Source organism: Oratosquilla oratoria, chromosome 28, assembly GCF_046742065.1.
Source record: "Oratosquilla oratoria isolate Oo_2021 chromosome 28, ASM4674206v1, whole genome shotgun sequence".
In the NCBI taxonomy this organism is placed as follows: Eukaryota; Metazoa; Arthropoda; class Malacostraca; order Stomatopoda; family Squillidae; genus Oratosquilla; species Oratosquilla oratoria.
In genome coordinates this window covers 4,550,402-4,572,075 of record NC_134804.1, presented here as the reverse complement: position 1 = coordinate 4,572,075, position 21,674 = coordinate 4,550,402, and the positions used below count along the sequence as shown (strand labels likewise).

The 21,674-nt window shown below is 41.4% G+C and overlaps 1 protein-coding gene across 5 annotated transcripts in view; it reads right to left on the bottom strand.

Annotated features, from left to right (window-relative positions):
* Hmgs (hydroxymethylglutaryl-CoA synthase) overlaps nt 1–21,674 on the bottom strand; it is a 285,981-nt gene that overhangs the window by 52,552 nt on the left and 211,755 nt on the right. For all 5 annotated transcript variants that reach the window (XM_076210936.1, XM_076210939.1, XM_076210938.1 and 2 more), the window contains one exon: nt 17,407–17,577. In XM_076210936.1, the coding sequence (XP_076067051.1) occupies nt 17,407–17,577 (171 nt within the window). The remainder of the gene's footprint in view (nt 1–17,406; nt 17,578–21,674) is intronic.

The following is a 21,674-nucleotide window of genomic DNA, read 5'->3' as shown; positions in this document are numbered from 1 at the left end:
ATAAAATCATTCCCACCCATTCCATCCCTCAATACACTCCACACCCCTCCACCCTCCCTCTTATCTTAGCACCTCCTGAATGACGAGTCATCCCTGCACCTTGTCCACTGCCCTGGGTCAGAAGGAGTGTCGCAAGACACAGTACATCCACAGCAAGGCCACTTCATTAAATCGGCGACCCCCCCTCTCTGTCCCCCCATTGCATAAAATGAGAGGACGGGGAGAAATCCCTTCAGGCTGCGTCAAATTTTGCTCACACATACTACCTCACCCCCCCATCCACTCGTCCATTCCACCTCATGCAATCACATCATCATCCATATACAACCATTCTCCATTGACCCCTGTCTTTTGTCCTCTCCCGTCCTTCCTCAACAGACATTCCCCTCTTCCCCATCCATCCACCTCATCCTAGGACGTCCCCTCATGTTCACTCCCTCCACATCTGCCTTCCATATCTCTTTTACTAGTCTTTCTTCACTCATTCTTTCCATGTGTCCAAACCATCCTAATATTCTTTCATCAACCCTATCTCCCAACAGCCTTTCCACCCCTGTTCTCCTCCTCACCTCCTCATTTCTCACTCTATCTAGCCTAGTAACCCCCATCATACTTCTCAGACACCTCATCTCAAACACATTCAAACTCCTTCTCTCTTCTTCTCTTATGTTCCATGTTTCTACCCCATACAGTGCTGTTGGCACAATCACTCCTTCATACAGTCTCCTCTTAGCATCCATTCCCAAATGTCTATTCCTCATTACACTCTTCAATCCACCAAGGCATTTACTCGCTTCTCTCAATCTACATTCTACCTCCACTTTCACTCCACCTTTCCCTGTCACATTTACACCCAAGTATCTAAAACTATCCACTTCCTCCAGTCGCTCTCCCTTAATGCTCACTTCCAGTCTACTGCCACTTTCACCCCTTGTACATCTCATCACCTTACATTTACCCACATTTATCTTTAGCTTTCTTCTATCACATACTCTCCCAAACTCTGCCACCAGCTTCCTCAATCCCTCCTCCGATCCTGCCACAAGTGCAGTGTCATCTGCAAACAACAGCTGGCTCATCTCCCACTTTTCTCCATTTTCTTTAACCATCTCCAATCCCTTGCCCACTACCCTTGCATTTACCTCTCGCACCACCCCATCCATGTATAAGTTGAACAGCCAGGGCGACATAACGCATCCTTTACCTTTACCTCGAACCACTCACTCTCTCCATTTCTAATCCTGACACAAGCTCTACTATTCTCATAAAAACTCTTGATAGCTCCCTGAAGCTTTCCTCCTATCCTGTATATCTGCATAACCTCCCACAGTGCCTTCCTGTCTACCCTATCATAAGACTTTTCCAGATCCATAAAAGCCAAAAAAACATCCTTCCCCTTTCCTATAGCTTTCTCACATATCTGTCTTACCACAAAGATCTGATCTACACAACCTCTACCTGTCCTAAATCCACACTGTTACTCACCAATTACTCCCTCTGTTCCTCTCCTAATCCTCTCATCCAAGATCCTCCCATAAGCCTTCCCAACTACACTCAACAAGCTAATCCCTCTGAAACTAATACATTCACTCTTGTCCCCTTTTCCCTTGTAAAGAGGAACTATACAGGCACTCCTCCATTCCTCCGGCACTCTACCCTCTCTCCAACAAACATTAAATAACCTCACCAAACAGTCCACCATCACTGTACCTCCCTTTTTCAGACATTCCGCATGGCATCCATAAAATAAGTATCATAAAATCTTTTAAAAAATATGGAATCTCTAATGCCATGGATGGCACTGAAGATGATTTATTGTAAGAAAGTGATGACGAAGCTGAAGTCGACTCACCGGAACCGGACTGGGATCCCTACGATGACGGCATATTTGAGGAATCTTGTGATATGTTCGAACAACTTTTCGAAACAGAGAGTGATGACTGTGACGAGTTTGAAGGGTTTTATATAAACAAATTAAGAAATAAAGTTTTATAATGTTTTAAGTTGTAAATGTAATGTAATGTAATTTCATTGAAAATAAAGGTTTCAGAAATACGTTTGATGTGTAATGTTGATGTTGATTTGAAATTAAGTTTTATAATTTTGTAATTCTTAAATTTTCTATGTTTTAAATGCAACTACTGTAATATATTCTTTTATTGATAAATAAACGTTTTATGAACTATAATCCAATTTTTTTTTTTCAGTCTTAAAAATTACTGAAAAGTTAGCGAAAGAAAAAGGTTGCTATGAACGCACCAGTGCTCGATGTTTACATTTTTTTCAGCTGTGTTAAATGTGTTTACATACAGTAGTTAAAAGTACCGTAATTTCATTATAGAATTATTCCTCGAATTTATTAATAATTGCCATTTACTATAAAGATATGCCAATAATATATAAGGTAAATATGGTTTAATTACCTTTATTACCAGTTCTTATCATAATGTGAATCATTTCCTGTGTATCAGTGGTTATCGGCTGGCTAGCCTACCAAGTCATCTCGCGTAGAATTCAAGGTCTGATTTTTATAATAGTAGTATAAGACGACCCCCAATTTTAAGGGGTGAATTTTTGGATTTTAGGGTCGTCTTATACGTGGAAATATACGGTAGTTCTTCTTTGCATTTTTAGTATCAGGTTTGCAATTTCATCTGAGCCATGCGATTTCCTAATGTCAAGGTTTATTTGATCCATTTTTCTTTTTGTGTTATTATTTCACTCATGGGGGAGATCGCACTATGCTTCCTTCATCCCAGTGCTGTACTATTTTCTAGTGAAAACCAATTTGAAGTGATTGTTCATGACTTCGGCCATTTCTAGATCTTCTGTGTATTCTGTATTTACTTGGCGTAGTTTCACCATTTCCTGTTTATTTTTAAGTTTACCATTCAAATATCTATAGAATAGTTTTAGTTGATCTTTACATTTTTCTATGATGTCTTTTTAATAATTTCTTTTTTCCTCTCTGTGCACTTTATATTCATTTCTATAGTTTATATTTGCCATTAGCCTTTTTTTTTTTTTTTTTTTACCTTTTCTCCATCTTTTCCAAGCTTTGTCTCTTCTATCTTTTGCCTCGCTGCATCTTCTGTTGAACCAGCATTTAATGTACACCCTCTTGTTTCTTTCTTGATATACACCTATTCACTCCTTCATTATGGATTTTCATCAAGATTGCCCATTTCTCTTCCACTTTTGTCTCTTCAATGTAGAATCTTTCTGAATTTGCATTTTGAAAGAATTTCTTAAGTTTTCCAAAGTCCGTTTTGTTGTACATCAATCTTCCTTTTCTGTGCTTTTCATTTCTCTCCATATATATTTTTTCCTTTAGTTCAGCCTCTGTTAGTATGTGGTCACTCCTTCCAAATGGTGTCTTGTATTCAATTTTATTTACAATTTCATGTTCTGTTGTAAACAGTAAATCCAGACTCAATGGTTCTTCATTACTTCTATATCTGGTATTTTCATTGACCCACTGTGTCATTGTATGTTCTATGGTCATGTCCAGTAATACATTTCCTAATAGGTCCTCTCTGCCCTTCACTGTCATCTCCTCCCAACAGATTTCTTTGCTGTTAACTTCCCTCATAAGTACCAGGTTACCTCCGTCCTTTAGTATCTCATTTAATGAGTGCCTTGTATCTTCTAACATTTTTGAATGCTCATTCTCTTTCCAAGAGCCCATTTTTGGGGGCACATAAATCACCACAAACTTTCTACTTTTCATGTCTCTGTCTTTGACTTTTATCATGATCATTTCTACATTGTTTTTACCCTCAGTAATCTTCGTCACATTTAAGTTTTTCTTGACCAAGAACATAATTCCTCCTTCTTTCTTGTTCCTGTTTATAATCCAATAATTGTATAACCCATATACAACACTATTATGTGATATTGATCCCCTTAATTTCATCTCCACAATTCCCATTATGTCTGGTTTTTCATCTGACAGGTTATTTTGTTTTCTGTTTATGTTTTGCCTGCTCTGATGTACTATTTTCTCAGCCTCATGTCTATGACCCTCTGACAGAACTCCTTGCCTTTGGTCTCCATTCTCTTCACATTTTATTTTATTTTTTATTTTTTTATTTTTAGCTTCACCTTTTAGTATTTTCTCTTTTTCAACACTCATTTCTTTTTTTATCCATATCTTGTTGTAGTGTTTGCTCCTTGTCAGGTTACTTTTTCTTATATTTCTTCTACTACCATATGCAATCTTTGTTTTACCTTTAGTGGTTGATTTCTTTCCTTAGAATATTGTCCCATTCTATATCTCTCTCTAATACTAGGTCGCCATATTGTATTTCTTTTAGAATTGATATTGCTGTTTCTTTTTCTGTTTTTTCTCTCATGTATGCACCATGTACTGAACTTACCTCTCCAAACCATGTTTTTCCCTTAGTCCATATACCACAATACATTTTTTCTATCCACTGTATCTCTAACCCAATTTTCTTTTTCTTTAATTACTTGAATGATTGTATCTTTAACAATTTCCTGTATCAGTTGTTGGGTCATCCCTAATCTTGTATTTTGTTATTTACCTCTTTTTTCAAGTTCTCACTATTGGTGGTATCATTAATCTTCATTTTTTTTTTCACATTTAACTTCTTTTATATAATTTTTTATTATCTTGAGTTCATTCCTAAATTCAGAGTTTAATTTCTTCAGGTCAGATATTTGTTAGCTTGGGTTAAACATTCCATTGATTCTACAATATCCTTTCAAAGTTCAATGACTTCGTTCACCCACCATTTTCTATCATTACTCATTTCCCTTTCCATGTCTAAGATTTGACTCAAATTTCTTCCTTCATACTTACCAAAACCGGAAAAGGAGTCTTCATTATACAGTCTAAATCATCCTGACATTTCAAATCCTCTGTTTACATTAGACCTTGGCATGGTGCCCCTAGATGGCTCTGCTTTTGAGTTGACTTTCATCTCAAAATCATAATTTTTATTTTCTTGCATTTTCTCTTATTAAATCAAACTATTACTGCAGAGAAACCATTTTGGGTAACCACAATTGCTCCCACTCCCATTCAATACAAACCAGGCCTCCTGTTTTCCTTGCACTATTATGAATTTTCATCTTCTTCGACAGCCGACAGAGCTCAAGTGAGATGTTGACAGTTCGGAAGTTCATGAATGATATTTTGATCCAGTCCAAAGGGATTTCTCACCATCTTCTCTTTTTCTGCATGAGGGGACAGAGAGGGGAGGTCTCTGATTAAATGAAGCTGCCTTGCTGTGGAAGAATAATAATACTCACAAATGGATGACAGACAGGCTGAAAAATGAGATCGGAATAAAAAGATGAATTTATGACAGAATAAAAAATGGGGAAGCACACCTTAGATCCAAATATAATAATATGGCATACACTAGTTAAAAAGAACACTGGCACAGCAAAATGTAATTATGAAATTAAGGTTCCCAAACAAGCGAGATCCAACCCAAAGGGCTTCTTTCATCTCTACAGAACAAAAAAGTAGGAAAGGATAGGCCTAATCAAAAATGACGAAGATGTCATGATAGAATCAGAGGAAAAAAATAAGTGGGGTATTCAATAAATATTTTCTCTTAAGCGTTTACAAAGTTTGATAAGTATAAGAAGTATGGTAGGGGTTACTAGGCTGCATGGAGTGAGAAATGAGGTGAGGGGAGTGGGGCTGGAAAGGGAGTTGGGAGGGTGCTGATGAAAGAGTATTGGGATGTTCTGGACACATGAAAGAATGAATGAAGAAAGATGAGTAAAAGAAGTGTGGAAGGCAGAGGTGGAGGGAGTGAGCATGTGGGGCGACCAAGGACAAAATGGATGGATGGGGTTAAAGGGGCATTGGGAAATAGGGACATGTTTGTTGAGGAAGGAAGGGAGAAGACAGAAGATAGGGGTGAGTGGAGAATGGTTGTGTATAGATGATACTGTGATACATGAAAGGGAGTGGGTGGGGGATAGGGGGGAGGTGAGGAGTACATGTGAATATTTTGATGCAGCCCAAAGAGATTTCTCCCAGTCTTCTCTTTTTCTGCATGAGAGGATGGAGAGGAGGGTCACTGATTAAATGAAGCAGCCTTGCTGTGGATGTGCTGTGTCTTGCAACATTGCTTCTGACCCAGGGCAGTGGGTGAGATGCAGGGATGACCCATTATCCAGGAGGAGCCAAGAAAAGACAGAGAGAGGGGTGGTAAATGGGAGTGGAGTATGTTGGGATGAAATGGGTGGAAGTGGATTTATGCCTTTGACTTTGGCTACTTCCCTTGTAAGGGGGAAAAAGCCCTTGGCATATGTACATTTACAAAGGAGAGATCAGATATGGTACCTGACTGCAATCCAGCATTGGTAAGGCAGAAGTCAAACAGCTTAGACTTGAAGCTACAAAATCCCCAGGTCCAGACAAAAATTTTCTGAGAGTGCTTAGAGGAATGTCTGTAGAGGAAGGACAGGAGAGGACAGAAAATAGGGGTAAATGGAGAAGGGTTGTGTATAGATGAGGCTGTGATGCATGAGGGGGAGTGGGTGGGGGATGGGGGGTGAGGAAGTATATATGAGAAAAAATTTGACGTAGCCCGAAGGGATTTCTCCCCGTCTTCTCCTTTCCTGCATGAGGGGACGGAGAGGGGGGGGTCGCCGAATTTATGAAGCAGCCTTGCTGTGGATGTGCTGTGTCTTGTGACACTGTTTCTGACCCAGGGCAGTGGACAGGATGCAGGGATGACCTGTCATCCAGGAGGTGCCAAGATAGGAGGAGGGTGGAGGGGAGTGGTATATATGTGGGAAATGAAATGGGAGTGATTTCTATGCCTTTTTCCTTTTGGCTACCCCCCCCCCATGTAAGGGGGAAAAAGCCCTTGGTATATGTATGTATGTATGCTTAGAGTGTAAATTTGAAATCTGCAACCAGCTAACGGAAATATTCAATAAATTGCTACACACTGGTTTTGTGCCTATTGCTTGGGGGCAGGCAAATGTTATTCCTGTTTTCAAAAAGGGAGATAAATTGTTTATATGCAACTACAGGGCAATCAGTTTGACATCAATTATAGGTAAAATGCTTGAATCAATAACAGCTAAAAGAATCAGAGATCACATCAAGAGACATAATTTGATTTGTGACTGTCACGTCACACTGGGTTCATACTCGTGATGTGACATATTTATTCCTTGAGCATAATTACACTGTGTTATGCTACCCCTTTGTGTGAGAATGAACAATGACTCCTTGTCCGCTAAGGCCATTGACCTGGAACGCGCGCGAAAGCTCTCGTAGGCAAGCGGCGGAGTGATACGAAGCCAACGCCGCCCGCTAGCTGAGGTCAAGGGGCGCGTGAATCGAGAAGAAGGCGAAGTAGTGCCTCCCCTCCTTTCTACCTCATTGTCTTGTAGGTTAAGGTATAAGCTAGGGAATTATTGTGAACCCTCTCCATGCATAAATAAAGGAAGTAATGGATGTGTGGAGTTGGGTGGATAGGGATAGGAAATGTATATTAAGATAAGTTGGCATTGGGCAATAGCACTTGTGTTGTGCGGTTGGGGTATAAATCAGGGGGTGAGATCACCCACGCTGCTCCCTCCGCACTCGACCTCTGCGCATTGTCGGTACTTGTAAGTAAGAGATATTCTCACTAGTTGTGTTAGTAAATATTTCAGTGATTTTGTATATCTTCTTTCTTTATCCTGGCATGTTGGATGTATCTATAAAGGGGCGATTCTTCTCTGAGACTCTGGATTGTATGAAATACTCAAACTCTGTTTTAGAGTTTGATGTAACACACAAAAACTGAGCTTAGGGCATGACAGTGACTCACAGCATGGATTCTCCAAGGGTAAGTGATGTGTGACTAATCTTCTATTTTTGTAAACTAATGTATACAAGGTACCAGATAACAAAGATATTTACAATGTTATTTAACTTGACTTTAGCAAAGCGTGCAAGGTGCCACATTAGAAACTACAAAATAAAGTCAAAGTATAGCAGTTAAAGTGTTTGAATGGATTAGAGATTGGATCAGCAACAGAAAATAGTAGGTCACCATAAATGGAGTGAAATGCAAATAAGGGAGTGTTTCTGGTGGCATTCCCCAGGCCTCAGTTTTGGGTCCCTTATTCTTCATTATGTACATAAATGACTTGGACAATGGGATTCATAGTGATGTTAGTAAGTTTGCAGACAACACTAAAATAGGATGCCTACCGTATTTTTCGTACCATAAGGTGCACCCGTAATTTGCAATTCTCCGTCCTTACATAAGGCGCGCCTGACCATAAGGCGCACCTGGTCTCGTCATCGGATAATCATGCATATGTGAGTACATTCAGAACTGCTCACACATACTACCTCACCCCCCATCCCCCTGCCCATTCCACCTCATGCATCACAACATCATCCATATACAACCATTCTCCATTCACGACTGTCTTCTGTCCTCTCCCGTCATTCCTCAACAGACATTCCCCTCTTCCCCAAAGCCCCCTTCACCCCATCCATCCACCTCATCCTAGGACGTCCCTTCATGTTCATTCCCCCCACATCTGCCTTCCATACCTCTTTTACTAGTCTTTCTTCACTCATTCTTTCCATGTGTCCAAACCATCCTAATACTCTTTCATCAACCCTGTCTCCCAACAACCTTTCCACCCCTGTTCTCCTCCTCACCTCCTCATTTCTCACTCTATCTAGCCTAGTAACCCCCATCATACATCTCAGACACCTCATCACAAACACATTCAAACTCCTTTTCTCTTTCTCTCTTATGTTCCATGTTTCTGCCCCATACAGTGCTGTTGGCACAATCACTCCTTCATATAGTCTCCTCTTAGCATCCATTCCCAAATGTCTATTCCTCATTACACTTTTTAATCCACCAAGGCATTTACTCGCTTCTCTCAATCTACATTCCACCTCCACCTTCACTCCACCTTTTCCTGCCACATTTGCACCCAAGTATCTAAAACTATCCACTTCCTCCATTCGTTCTCCCTTAATGCTCACTTCCAGTCTGCTGCCACTTTCACCCCTTGAACATCTCATCACCTTACATTTACCCACATTTATCTTTAGCTTTCTTCTATCACACACTCTCCCAAACTCTTTCACTAACTTCCTCAATCCCTCCTCTGATCCTGCCACAAGTGCAGTGTTGTCCTCAAACAACAGCTGGCTCACCTCCCACTTTTCTCCATTTTCTTGAACCATCTCCAATCCCTGACCCACCACCCTTGCATTTACCTCTCGCACTACCCCATCCATGTACAAGTTGAACAGCCAGGGCGACATAAAGCATCCCTGATAAGTCCCACCCTCACCTCGAACCACTCACTCTCTCCATTTCCAATCCCGACACAACCTCTACCACTCTCATAAAAATCCTTGACAGCTCCTAGAGGCTTTCCTCCTATCCCGTACATCCGCAAAACCTCCCACAGTGCCCCCCCCATCCACCCTGTCGCAAGCCTTTTCCAGATCCATAAAAACCCAAAAAACATCCTTCCCCCTTCCCACAGCTTTCTCACACATGTGTCCCACAACAAAAATCTGATCTACACAACCTCTACCTGTCCTAAATTCACACTGTTCCTCACCAATTACTCCCTTTGTTCCTCTCCCAATCCTCTCAATCCTTCCCAACTACACTTAACAAGCTAATCCCTCTGAAACTACTACATTCACACTTGTCCCCTTTTCCCTTGTAAAGTGGAACTATACAGACACTCCTCCAGTACTCTACCCTCTCTCCAGCACACATTAAATAACCTCACCAGCCAGTCCACCATCACTGTACCTCCTTTTTTTCAGACATTCTGCATGGCATCCATCCAGACCAGGTGCCTTACCTGCTTTCATCATCTTAACAACTACCTTCACTTCATCCTTCCTTATTTCTCCTCCATTTTCCTCATTCATCATGGTCATTTTCTTAGCATTTCCCACTGCAACTATCTTTCCCTCCCTATCCTCCTTCACATTTAGCAACTCCCTAAAATATTCTGCCCATCTTCCCCTAACTGCCTTCTCTTCCATTATTATCTCTCCATCAGCACCTTTTACCTTTTCTTCTCTACTTGATTTGCCTCCTCTTCCTCTCTTAATTTCTTTCCAAAACAAGAAAATGGAGAAAAGTGGGAGGTGAGCCAGCTGTTTACATAGGATTACAAAGGCGGAGCATGCCGACAGGAGACATTTTGGTCCATATCTAGGTCGGATGCAAAAAATATCATAATAATAATAAAATAATAAATAAAAACTATAATAATGTAAATAACAAATAAAATACATAAATAAATGCATAGGTATAGTTAGTTAATAAACAGGTAAATAGTAAATAATAATGAATTGACATATAATAATAAATGAAAATCAAACAGACAAATGATAACAAAACAAAAACCATGCATACATACATACATATACCAAGGCTTTTTCCCCCTTACAAGGGGGGTAGCCAAAAAGAAAAAGGCATAAAATCATTCCCACCCATTCCATCCCTCAATACACTCCACACCCCTCCACCCTCCCTCTTATCTTAGCACCTCCTGAATGACGTGTCATCCCTGCACCTTGTCCACTGCCCTGGGTCAGAAGCAGTGTCGCAAGACACAGCACATCGACAGCAAGGCCGCTTCATTAAATCGGCGACCCCCCCTCTCCGTCCTCCCCATTGCATAAAATGAGAGGACGGGGAGATATCCCTTCGGGCTGCGTCAAATTTTGCTCACACATACTACCTCACCCCCCATCCACCCGCCCATTCCACCTCATGCAATCACAACATCATCCATATACAACCATTCTCCATTCACCCCTGTCTTCTGTCCTCTCCCATGCTTCCTCAACAGACATTCCCCTCTTCCCCAAAGCCCCCTTCACCCCATCCATTTTATACTACGACTGTCCCTCCGTTATGCTGTCCTCCAACCCCTTGTTGCTGTCCTGTACCATTTCTCTGAGTATTCCTTTTCTTTTCTGTGATGGGGGAATTCCCTGTGGTGGGGGAAAAGAATACTGCCACCAAGATTTCCCACTTGGATCGTAAGAGGCGAGAAGAAAGGAACGGAGCTTGGGACTAGGCATCCTTCTCCTTGTAGCCCCACAGGGAAAATTCCTTAAAAAAAAAAAATAATAATAATAATAATAATAATAATAATAATAATATAAAATAAATTATAATCATTACAGCATCTTGCTTAGGTATTTATCTAAATGATTCTTAAAGCTTTGAACTGAACTACATTGCACTACCTGTGCAGGAAGTTTATTCCATCCATTAACTGCACGGCTGGCAAAGTTGTTTCTACCTACTTCCAAACTGAATCTATTTCTGGACAGTTTGAGACCATTGTTTCTTGTCTGATTCTCATTCAATGTGAAAATTTTGTCACTTTTGATGTTGTCAATTTCCTTTTTGGCTACCTCCCTTGATTGGGGGAAAAAGCCTTGGTATATGTATGTATGTAAAATTTTCTGTCATACTCTTACCTCATTTCACATCTGCTCTCCTCTTTGCCTCCTTTACCTTTTGCTTTACTTCTCTTTTCTTTTCTTTGTACCTCTCATACGACTCCCTCAACCTATTTTATAACCAATCTGTGAAAGCTCGCTTCTTCACTTCTACAACTTTCTTTGTTTCCTCATCCCACCATTCACTACCCTTCCTTCTATTTCCTCCTGTCCTTCTTGTTCCACACACCATCTTTGCACACTTTGTGACTCCCTCCTTGAACCATCCCCATTCCTCCTCCACTCCCAGCTCCACTCCATCCTTCACTCCCTCCCACTTCTCCCTCAGCTTCTTCTTGTACTCCTTCTCCTTTTCCTTTTCATTTAATGAGTTCACTCTAAGCACCTCCCTACTTTTTGTCCTTTTTCTCTTTCTCCATCCATCCTCCACTCTCTCCCCTTAGCACATGATATTCCCCCACCCTCTCCCCTTAGCACATGTACATGAAGAAGCAAACTGGGAGGAATTCATGAACACCACAGGAATAAGGAGGAAACAGGAAAACTTCCTCGACATTTACAACTGAGGAGTGAACAAACATGTGCCAAAGACTAGTGGAGGGAAGAAGCAGAAACAGAAATTCATTAAACAAAAAGTGTGATATTGCAAAAAAGACGAGGGATATGGTTTGGGGAAAATGGTGGAAGAGAAGCAATAAAACAAATGAAGCTTACAAACATGCTAGAGAGGACTATACAACAATTCACAGGAAGAAAGTAATTTTGAGAAAGGTGTAGTAGATATATGCAAATATAAACTGAAAGTGTTTTACAGGCTTATAAATGGTAAAAATGAGACACAGGGAAGTAATCAAGTTAATAGTGGGTGGTGAGGTCCTGGTATCACTGAACTATCTGAGAAGTATGGTAGGGGTTACAAGGTTGGATAGAGTGAGAAACAAGGTGAGGAGTTGGGAGATAGGGTTGATGAAAGAGTATTGGGATGGTTTGGACACCTGGAAAGAATGAATGAAAAAAAAATAATAATAATAAAAGAAGTGTGGAAGGCAGAGGTGGATGAAGTGAACATGAAGGGCCAACCAAGGATGAGATGGATGGATGGGGTAAAAGGAGTGTTTAACAAGAGAGGGAAGCTTGTTGAGGAAGGAAGAGAGAGGGCAGAAGATATGGGCAAATGAAGAATGGTTGTGTATGGATGATGCTGTGGTGCATACTAGGGAGTGGGTGAGATAGGAAGTGGTTATATGTCAATGATATTTTGATGCAGCCTAAAGGGGTTTTCTTCACATCCTCAGTGTTTCTGCATACATACATACATACATACATACATATACCAAGGCTTTTTCCCCCTTACAAGGGAGGTAGCCAAAAAGGAAAAGGCATAAAATAATTTCCACCCATTCCATCCCTCAATACACTCCACACCCCTCCACCCTCCCTCTTATCTTAGCACCTCCTGGATGACGGGTCATCCCTGCACCTTGTCCACTGCCCTGGGTCAGAAGCAGTGTCGCAAAACACAGCACATCCACAGCAAGGCCGCTTCATTAAATCAGCGACCCCCCCTTTCCGTCCCCCCATGCACAAAAGGAGAAGATGGGGAGAAATCCCTTCGGGCTGCGTCAAATTTTGCATGCTAATTAAATTAAGTGGCCTTACTATAGATATACTGTGTCTTGCTGCATTGCTTCTGTCCTAGGACAATGGGCAAGATACAGGGATGACCTGTCATCCAAGAGGAGCCAAGATAAGAGGGAGGATGAGAAAGGTGGTGAATAGGAGAGGAGTGGGTGGGGATAAAATGGGTGGGAGTGGAATTATACCTTTTGACTATGGCTACCTCCCTTGTAAGGGGGTAAAATCCTTTGGTATATGTATAATTGAATTGCATAATAGTAAAATTATGTGAAAGGATTGTGAAAGATCGATAGACCAAATATCTTGGAGAAGAGGGGTTAGTGATTCAATGAAGCAGCCTTATTGTAGATGTACTGTGTCTTGTTGCAGTGCTTCTGACCCATGACAATGGGCAAGATGCAGGGATGACCCATCATCCAAGAGGAGCCAAGATAAGTGGGAGGTAGGGAAGGGTGGTAAATAGGAGTGGAGTGGGTGGGAATAAAATAGGTTGGAGTGGAATTATGCCTTTTGACTTTGGCTACCTCCCTTGTAAGGGGGAAAAATCCCATGGTATATGTATCACTGAACTGCACAATAGTAAAATTATGTGAAAGATTGTGAAAGATCGATAGGCCAAATATCTTGAAGAGGCAAATATTCTTACAGACAGTTAGTTTGGCTTTAGATTTTCCTAGTTGTATTGTTTATGGGAAGGAGAGCTACACTCGTGGTGTTCCGCCTTTGTATCTCACAGTGTCTAGTTTGCTCTTAAATTCATGAATGGTTTTTGCACACACTAATTTTTTGTCTAGTTTGTTCCAAGTGTCCACCATTCTATGTGGAAAACGGTTTTTCTTCAGATCTCTTCTATAACTATGTTTGATTTTCTTTCCATGTCCTCTTGTGTTTCTCTTGTCCCAGTTTAACAAGTCCTCTCTATCAAGTATTTCTGTGCCATTCATGATTCTGTAGATGGTCAGTAGGTTGCCTCTCTCTTTTCTTTGCTCCAAAGTCAGTAACTCCAGTTTAGCCAGTCTTTCCTAATATGACAGGTTTGCAAGTGCAGGGGCCATTTTTGTGGCTGCTCTCTAGATTCTTTCTATTTTCTTTATATTCTTTTTGGTACTGGGTGACCACAATGTCACCGTATATTCAAATCTAGGCCTTATCAGTATGACTAATATATATATTTTTTTTTTATAATTTCTTCATCCAAATATGTAAATGCCACTTTTATTGATCTTAGCAAGTTATAGGATTCTCCAACAATTTTGTTTATCTGTTTATCTGAGGACAAGTCATTTGAGATAATTACTGCCAAATCTTTTTTGGATCCCACATTCTTTACCTCCTTAGTTCCAATTTTATATTGTCCTGATAATCTATTTTTACTTTTTCCAAACTCCATTATGCTACACTTCCTAATATTGAAGTCCACTTCCCATTTCTGACTCCAGTTCCATACCTTATTCAGGTCATCCTGTAGTGATTCGCAATCCTTTTCAATTTTTACTTTCCTTAACAATTCAGCATCATCTGCAAAGAAGCTCATGTAACAATGCATATCATCATCCATGTCATTCACATAAATAGCAAACATTATTGGAGCCAATACAGATCCTTGCAGAACTCCACGGATCACCTCTTTCCAACATGAATATTTTACTCTGAGTACTATTCTCATCTTTCTACCAATCAGGAAGTCCTCCATCCATTTTAGTAGGTTCCCTTGTATCCTTCCTATATGCTCCAGTTTTTTAAATAATTTTTTGTGTGGTACTATGTCAAAAGCTTTTTGTAAGTCCAGGAAAGCACAATCAGCCTATCCATTCCTTTCTTGCACTATGTCTATTAATCATGTGAAAGGTAGTGTGTGTCAAACCTTTTAAGCTTTTACTCAAGAGTGATTGATGTGCTGCAAATGGGTACCTACTTGTGACAGCCCCTTAGACAGTGATACATACAAAAAGTCTTTTCCCCCTTACATGGAAAGTAGCCAAAAAACAAAGGCATAGAAACAACTCCCACCCATTCCATCCCCACATACTCCACTCCCCTCTACCCTCTTCTCTCCCTCCTATCTTGGTACCTCCTGGATGATGGGTCATCCCTGCATTTTGTCCACTGCCCTGGGTCAGGAGCAATGTCACAAGACACAGCACATCCACGACAAGGCTACTTCATTACATCGGCAACCCTCCTCTCCATCCCCTCATGCAGAAATGGAGAAGACAGGGAGAAATCCCTTTGGGCTGCATCAATTTCTTTCTCATACATACTCCCTCAACCCCCATCGCCCCACCCACTCCCCCTCATGCATCACAGCATCATCTATACACAAACATTTTCCATTCACCCCTATCTGTCTTCTCCCATCCTTCCTTAACAGACATTACCCTCTTTCCCAATGCCCCTTTTACCCCATCATTCCATCTCATCCTAGGTCGCCCCTCATGTTCACTCCTTCCACCTGTGCCTTTCACATCTCTTTTACTAATCTTTCTTCACTCATTCTTTCCATGTGTCCAAACCATCCTTATACTCTTTCATCAACCCTATCTCCCAACTCCCTTTCCATCCCTGTTCTCCTCACCTCTTCATTTCTCACTCTATCCAGTCTAGAAACCCCTATCATACTTCTCAGACATTTCATCTCAAACACATTCAAACTCCATCTTTCTTCCTCTCTTATGTTCAATGTTTCTGCCCCATACAGTGCTGTCAGTACAATCACTCCTTCATACAATCTCCTCTTACCATCCATTCCCAAATGTCTATTCTCATTACACTTTTTAATCTCCCACAGCATTTACTTGCTTCTCTCAATCTACATTCTACCTCCACCTCCACTCCTCCCTTTCCTGCCACATTCATACCCAAGTATCTACAACTATCCATTTTCTCCAGTCTCTCTCCTCTAATATTCACTTCTAATCTGCTGCCACTTTTTCCCCTTGTACATATCACCTTACTTTTACCCACATTTATCTTCAACTTTCTTCTTTTGCACACCTTCCCAAACTGTCACTAGCTTTCTCAATCCCTCCTCTGATCCTGCTACAAGTGCAATATCATCAGCAAACAACAACTGGCTTATCTCCCATTTTTCTCCATTTTCTTTAACCATCTCCAACCACTGACCCACTACCCTTGCATTCACCTCTTGCACCACCCCATCCATGTAAAGATTGAACAGCCAGGGCAACATAACACATCACTGATGAAGTCCCACCTTTACCTCAAACCACTCACTCTCTCCATTTCTAATACTAACACAAGCTCTACTACTCTCGTAAAAACTCTCGACTACTCTTAACAGCTTTCCTCCTATTCCGTATATCTGCAATACCTCCCACAGTGCCTTCCTGTCTACTCAGTCACAAGTCTTTTCTGGATCCATAAAAGCTCAAAATACATCCTTACCTTTTCCTACAGCTTTCTTACATATCTGTCTTACCACAAAAACCCGATCTACATAACCCCTACCTCTCCTAAGCCCACACTGTTCCTCACCAATTACTCCCTCTGTTCCTCTACTAATCCTCTCAATCAAGACCCTACCATAAGCCTTCCCAACTACACTTAACAAGCTAATCCCTCTGAAACTATTACACTTACACTTGTCACCTTTTCCCTTGTAAAGTGGAACTATACAGGCACTCCTCCAGTCCTCCGGCACTCTACCCTCTCTTAAACAAACATTAAATAACCTCACCAGCCAGTCCACCATCACTGTACCTCCTTTTTTCAAACATAATGCATGGCATCCATCCAGACCAGGTGCCTTACCTGCTTTCATCATCTTAACAGCTGCCTTCACTTCATCTTCCTTTATTTCTCCTCCTTTTTTCTCATTCATCACTGTCATTTTCTTAGTGCTCCCCACTACAACTACCTTTCCCTCCCTATCCTCCTTCACATTTAGCAACTCCCTGAAATATTATGCCCACCTTCTTCTTACTGCCTTCTCTTCCATTATCATCTCACCATCTGCACCTTTTACCTTTTCTTCTCTACTTGATTCACTTACTCTTCCTATCTTAATTTCCTTCCAAAAGATCTTTTTATTACTTTCAAAAATTTCTGTCATACTCGTACCCCATTTCACATCTGCTCTCCTCTTTGCCTCCTTTATCTGCTGTATGTAAAATTATTTAATTCAGCTGACTTGGAGACAAAATGAGATCTCAATGGTCTGAGACCATTCTGCCCCATATCCACTTCACTGAATAAAATCATCTGTCATTGGCCAGAACAAAATCCACAAATTATGTTATGGAGTTGTTCAGACTAATGAATTACTAATACTAAAATATACTCACGATGATATCAGTCCAGCAAGACTGCCATATAGAGATGGTGTGTACATGTTTCCAACTTGAGTGGCTACTAACAAGGAAGGCTTGGTTTTGGCTTCAAATGTTGGCATACTGTTGGCCATGAAGGCTTTCTCAACATCACGGTCGAAATATGTATCTTCTAGCCTCTTCTCTCTGTAATAATTTGAATACTATTTCATTTCCTCTTTCAATTTTTCCTTTAAAATTGAGAATACATGTATATGTGGACTACATTATAACCCCTTCGGGCTGTGTCATCATCCATACACAAAGATTCTCCTCAGGGATTTCTTCCTATCTATAATTACCACATGAGAGAACAAGGAGGGGTGGGGGGGTCATTATATAGGTGAAGCAGACCTGCTGTGGATGTACTATGTCTTGCTGCATTGCTTCTGACCCAGGCAGGAGACAGGGATGACCGTTCATCCATGAGGTGCAAAGATAAGAGGGAAGCAAAGGTGGTGGATAGTAGTAAAATGGGTGGGAGTGGGTGTGTATCTTTGACTAAGCTCCTCCCTTATGAGGGTGAAGAAACGCTTGATATGACTATAGACATAGATTGATCTTATAATATTCTACAATCTGCTTCTTTATTTGGTATAACTAATCAATCTATCCATACATACATATACCAAGGCTTTTTCCCCCTTACAAGGAAGGTAGCCAAAAAGGAAAAGGCATAAAATCATTCCCACCCATTCCATCCCTCAATACACTCCACACCCCTCCACCCTCCCTTTTATCTTAGCACCTCCTGGATGACGGGTCATCCCTGCACCTTGTCCACTGCCCTGGGTCAGAAAAAGTGTCGCAAGACACGGAACATCTACAGCAAGGCCGCTTCATTAAATCGGCGACCCCCCTCTCCGTCCCCCCATGCATAAAAGGAGAAGACGGGGAGAAATCCCTTCGGGCTGCATCAAAATTTGCTCACACATACTACCTCACCCCCCATCCCCCCACCCATTCCACCTCATGCATCACAACATCATCCATATACAACCATTCTCCATTCACCACTGTCTTCTGTCCTCTCCCGTCATTCCTCAACAGACATTCCCCAAAGCCCCCTTCACCCCATCCATCCACCTCATCCTAGGACGTCCCTTCATGTTCACTCCATCCATACCTCTTTTACTGGTCTTTCTTCACTCATCCTTTCCATGTGTCCAAACCATCCTAATACTCTTTCATCAACCCTATCTCCCAACTCCCTTTCCACCCCTGTTCTCATCCTCACCTCCTCATTCCTCACTCTATCTAGCCTAGTAACCCCCATCATCCTTCTCAGACACCTCATCTCAAACACATTCAAACTCCTTCTCTCTTCCTCTCTTACGTTCCATGTTTCTGCCCCATACAGTGCTGTTGGCACAATCACTCCTACATACAGTCTCCTCTTAGCATCCATTCCCAAATGTCTATTCCTCATTACACTCTTTAATCTACCAAGGCATTTACTTGCTTCTCTCAATCTACATTCCACCTCCACCTTCACTCCACCTTTTCCTGCCACACTTGCACCCAAGTATCTAAAACTATCCACTTTCTCCAGTCTCTCTCCCTTAATGTTCACTTCCAGTCTACTGAAACTTTCACCCCTTGTACATCTCATCACCTTAATTTTACCCACATTTATCTTCAGTTTTCTTCTATCACACACTCTACCAAACTCTGTCACCAACTTCCTCAGTCCCTCCTCTGATCCTGCCACAAGCGCAGTGTCGTCCGCAAACAACAGCTGGCTCACCTCCCACTTTTCTCCATTTTCTTTAACCATCTCCAATCCCTGACCCACTACCCTTGCATTTACCTCTCGCACTACCCCATCCATGTATAAGTTGAACAGCTAGGGCGACATAACGCATTCTTGACGAAGTCCAACCTTTACCTCAAACCACTCACTCTCTCCAGTTCAAATCCTGACACAAGCTCTACTACCCTCATCAAAACTCTTGACAGCTCCTAGAAGCTTTCCTCCTATCCCGTATATCCGCAAAACCTCCCACAGTGCCTTTCTATCTACCCTGTTGTAAGCCTTTTCCAGATACATAAAAGCCCAAAAAACATCATTCCCCTTTCCTATAGCTTTCTCACATATTTGTCTTACCACAAAGATCTGATCTACACAACCTCTACCTGTCTTAAATCCACACTGTTCCTCACCAATTACTCCCTCTGTTCCTCTCCTAATCCTCTCAATCAAGATCCTCCCATAAGCCTTCCAAACTACACTTAACAAGCTAATCCCTCTGAAACTACTACATTCACACTTGCCCCCTTTTCCCTTGTAAAGTGGAACTATACAGACACTCCTCCAGTCCTCTGGCACTCTACACTCTCTCCAGCAAACATTAAATAACCTCACCAGCCAGTCCACCATCACTGTACCTTCTTTTTTTAGACATTCTGCATGACATCCATCCAGACCAGGTGCCTTACCTGCTTTCATAATCTTAACAACTGCCTTCACTTCATCCTTCCTTATTTCTCCTCCATTTTCCTCACTCCTCACTCTCATTTTCTTAGCATTTCCCACTGTAACTATCTTTCCCTCCCTATCCTCCTTCACATTTAGCAACTCCCTAAAATATTCTGCCCATCTTCCCCTTACTGCCTTCTCTTCCATTATCATCTTTCCATCTGCACCTTTTACCTTTTCTTCTCTACTTGATTCGCCTCCTCTTCCTCTCTTAATTTCTTTCCAAAACATCTTTTTATTACTTTCAAAATTTTCTGTCAAACTCTTACCCCATTTCACATCTGCTCTCTTCTTTGCCTCCTTTACCTTTTGCTTTACTTTTCTTTTCTTTGTACCTCTCATATGACTCCCTCGTCCTATTTTGTAACCAATCTGAGATATCTCGCTTCTTCTCTTCTACAGCCTTCTTTGTTTCCTCATCCCACCATTCACTATCCTTCCTTCTATTTCCTCCTGTCCTTCTTGTTCCACACACCATCTTTGCACACTTTGTGACTCCCTACTTGAACCATCCCCATTCCTCCTCCACACCTAGCTCTACTCTATCCTTCACTCCCTCCCACTCCTCCTTCAGCTTCTTCTTGTACTCCTTCTCCTTTTCCTTTTCATTTAAAGAGTTCACTCTAAGAACCTCCCTACCTTTTGTCCCTTTCCTCTTCCTCCATATATCCTCCACTCTCAGCTTACCTTCCACCAAAATATTATCTGATATTCCCCCACCCTCTCCCCTTAGCACATATACATCCTTAACTCTTCTTATCCTAATCCTATTTACCACTACATAATCCATTAACACTATCTACCACCCTTCCATCCACCCTCTCCTATGTGTACTTATGCTTGACATTTCTTCTAAAACATTGTATTTGCTATCATCAACTCTCTTTCTAGACACATTTCCACCATCAACTCTCCACTACAATTCTTTCCTGAACTCCACATTTCCCAACCACTCCATCAATTGGATCATTTCCTACCCTAGCATAAGGTCTCCCAGTACTATTACATTTACATTTCTCCCTAAATCCTCTATGCACTCATTTAAATCTATCCAAAAAGCTTCCCTTTCTTCTACACTCTTCTCACTGCCAGGCCCATATGCACTTACAAAGACCCACATCTCCTTTCCCAGTTTCACCTTCATCCACATTATCCTTGAGGAAACCTCCTTCCACTCCACTACACGTTTACCTATCTCTTCACTTACTAGAATAGTCACCCCTTCCCTCCCTCGCCCTCTCTTCACTCCTGATAACCTCCCATTTACATTCCCAAACTTACACTCACCCTTCCCTTTCAACTTAGTTTCACTCAAAGCCAACACATCCATCTTTCTTCTCACAAACATACTACCTATCTCTTCCCTTTTACTCTCATCTGTACCACATCCACGCACATTAAAAGACCCAAACCTTAGGGTGCTGTTCTGAAAACTCCCAGACCCTCTTATGCCTTTACTTTTTCGTTTAGGAATGTCCCCTGTGGGGCTACAAGGAGAAGGATACCTAGTCCCACTCCCCGTCCCTTTCTTCTCGCCTCTTACGATCCAAGTGGAAATACTTGGTGGCAGTATTCTTTTCTCCCACCATAGGGAAGTTTACCTATCTCTTCACTTACTAGTATAGCCACCCCTTCCCTCCCTCGCCCTCTCTTCACTCTTGATAACCTCCCACTTACACTCCCAAACTTACACTCGCCCTTCCCTTTCAACTTAGTTTCACTCAAAGCCAAACACATCCATCTTCTCACAAACATACTACCTATC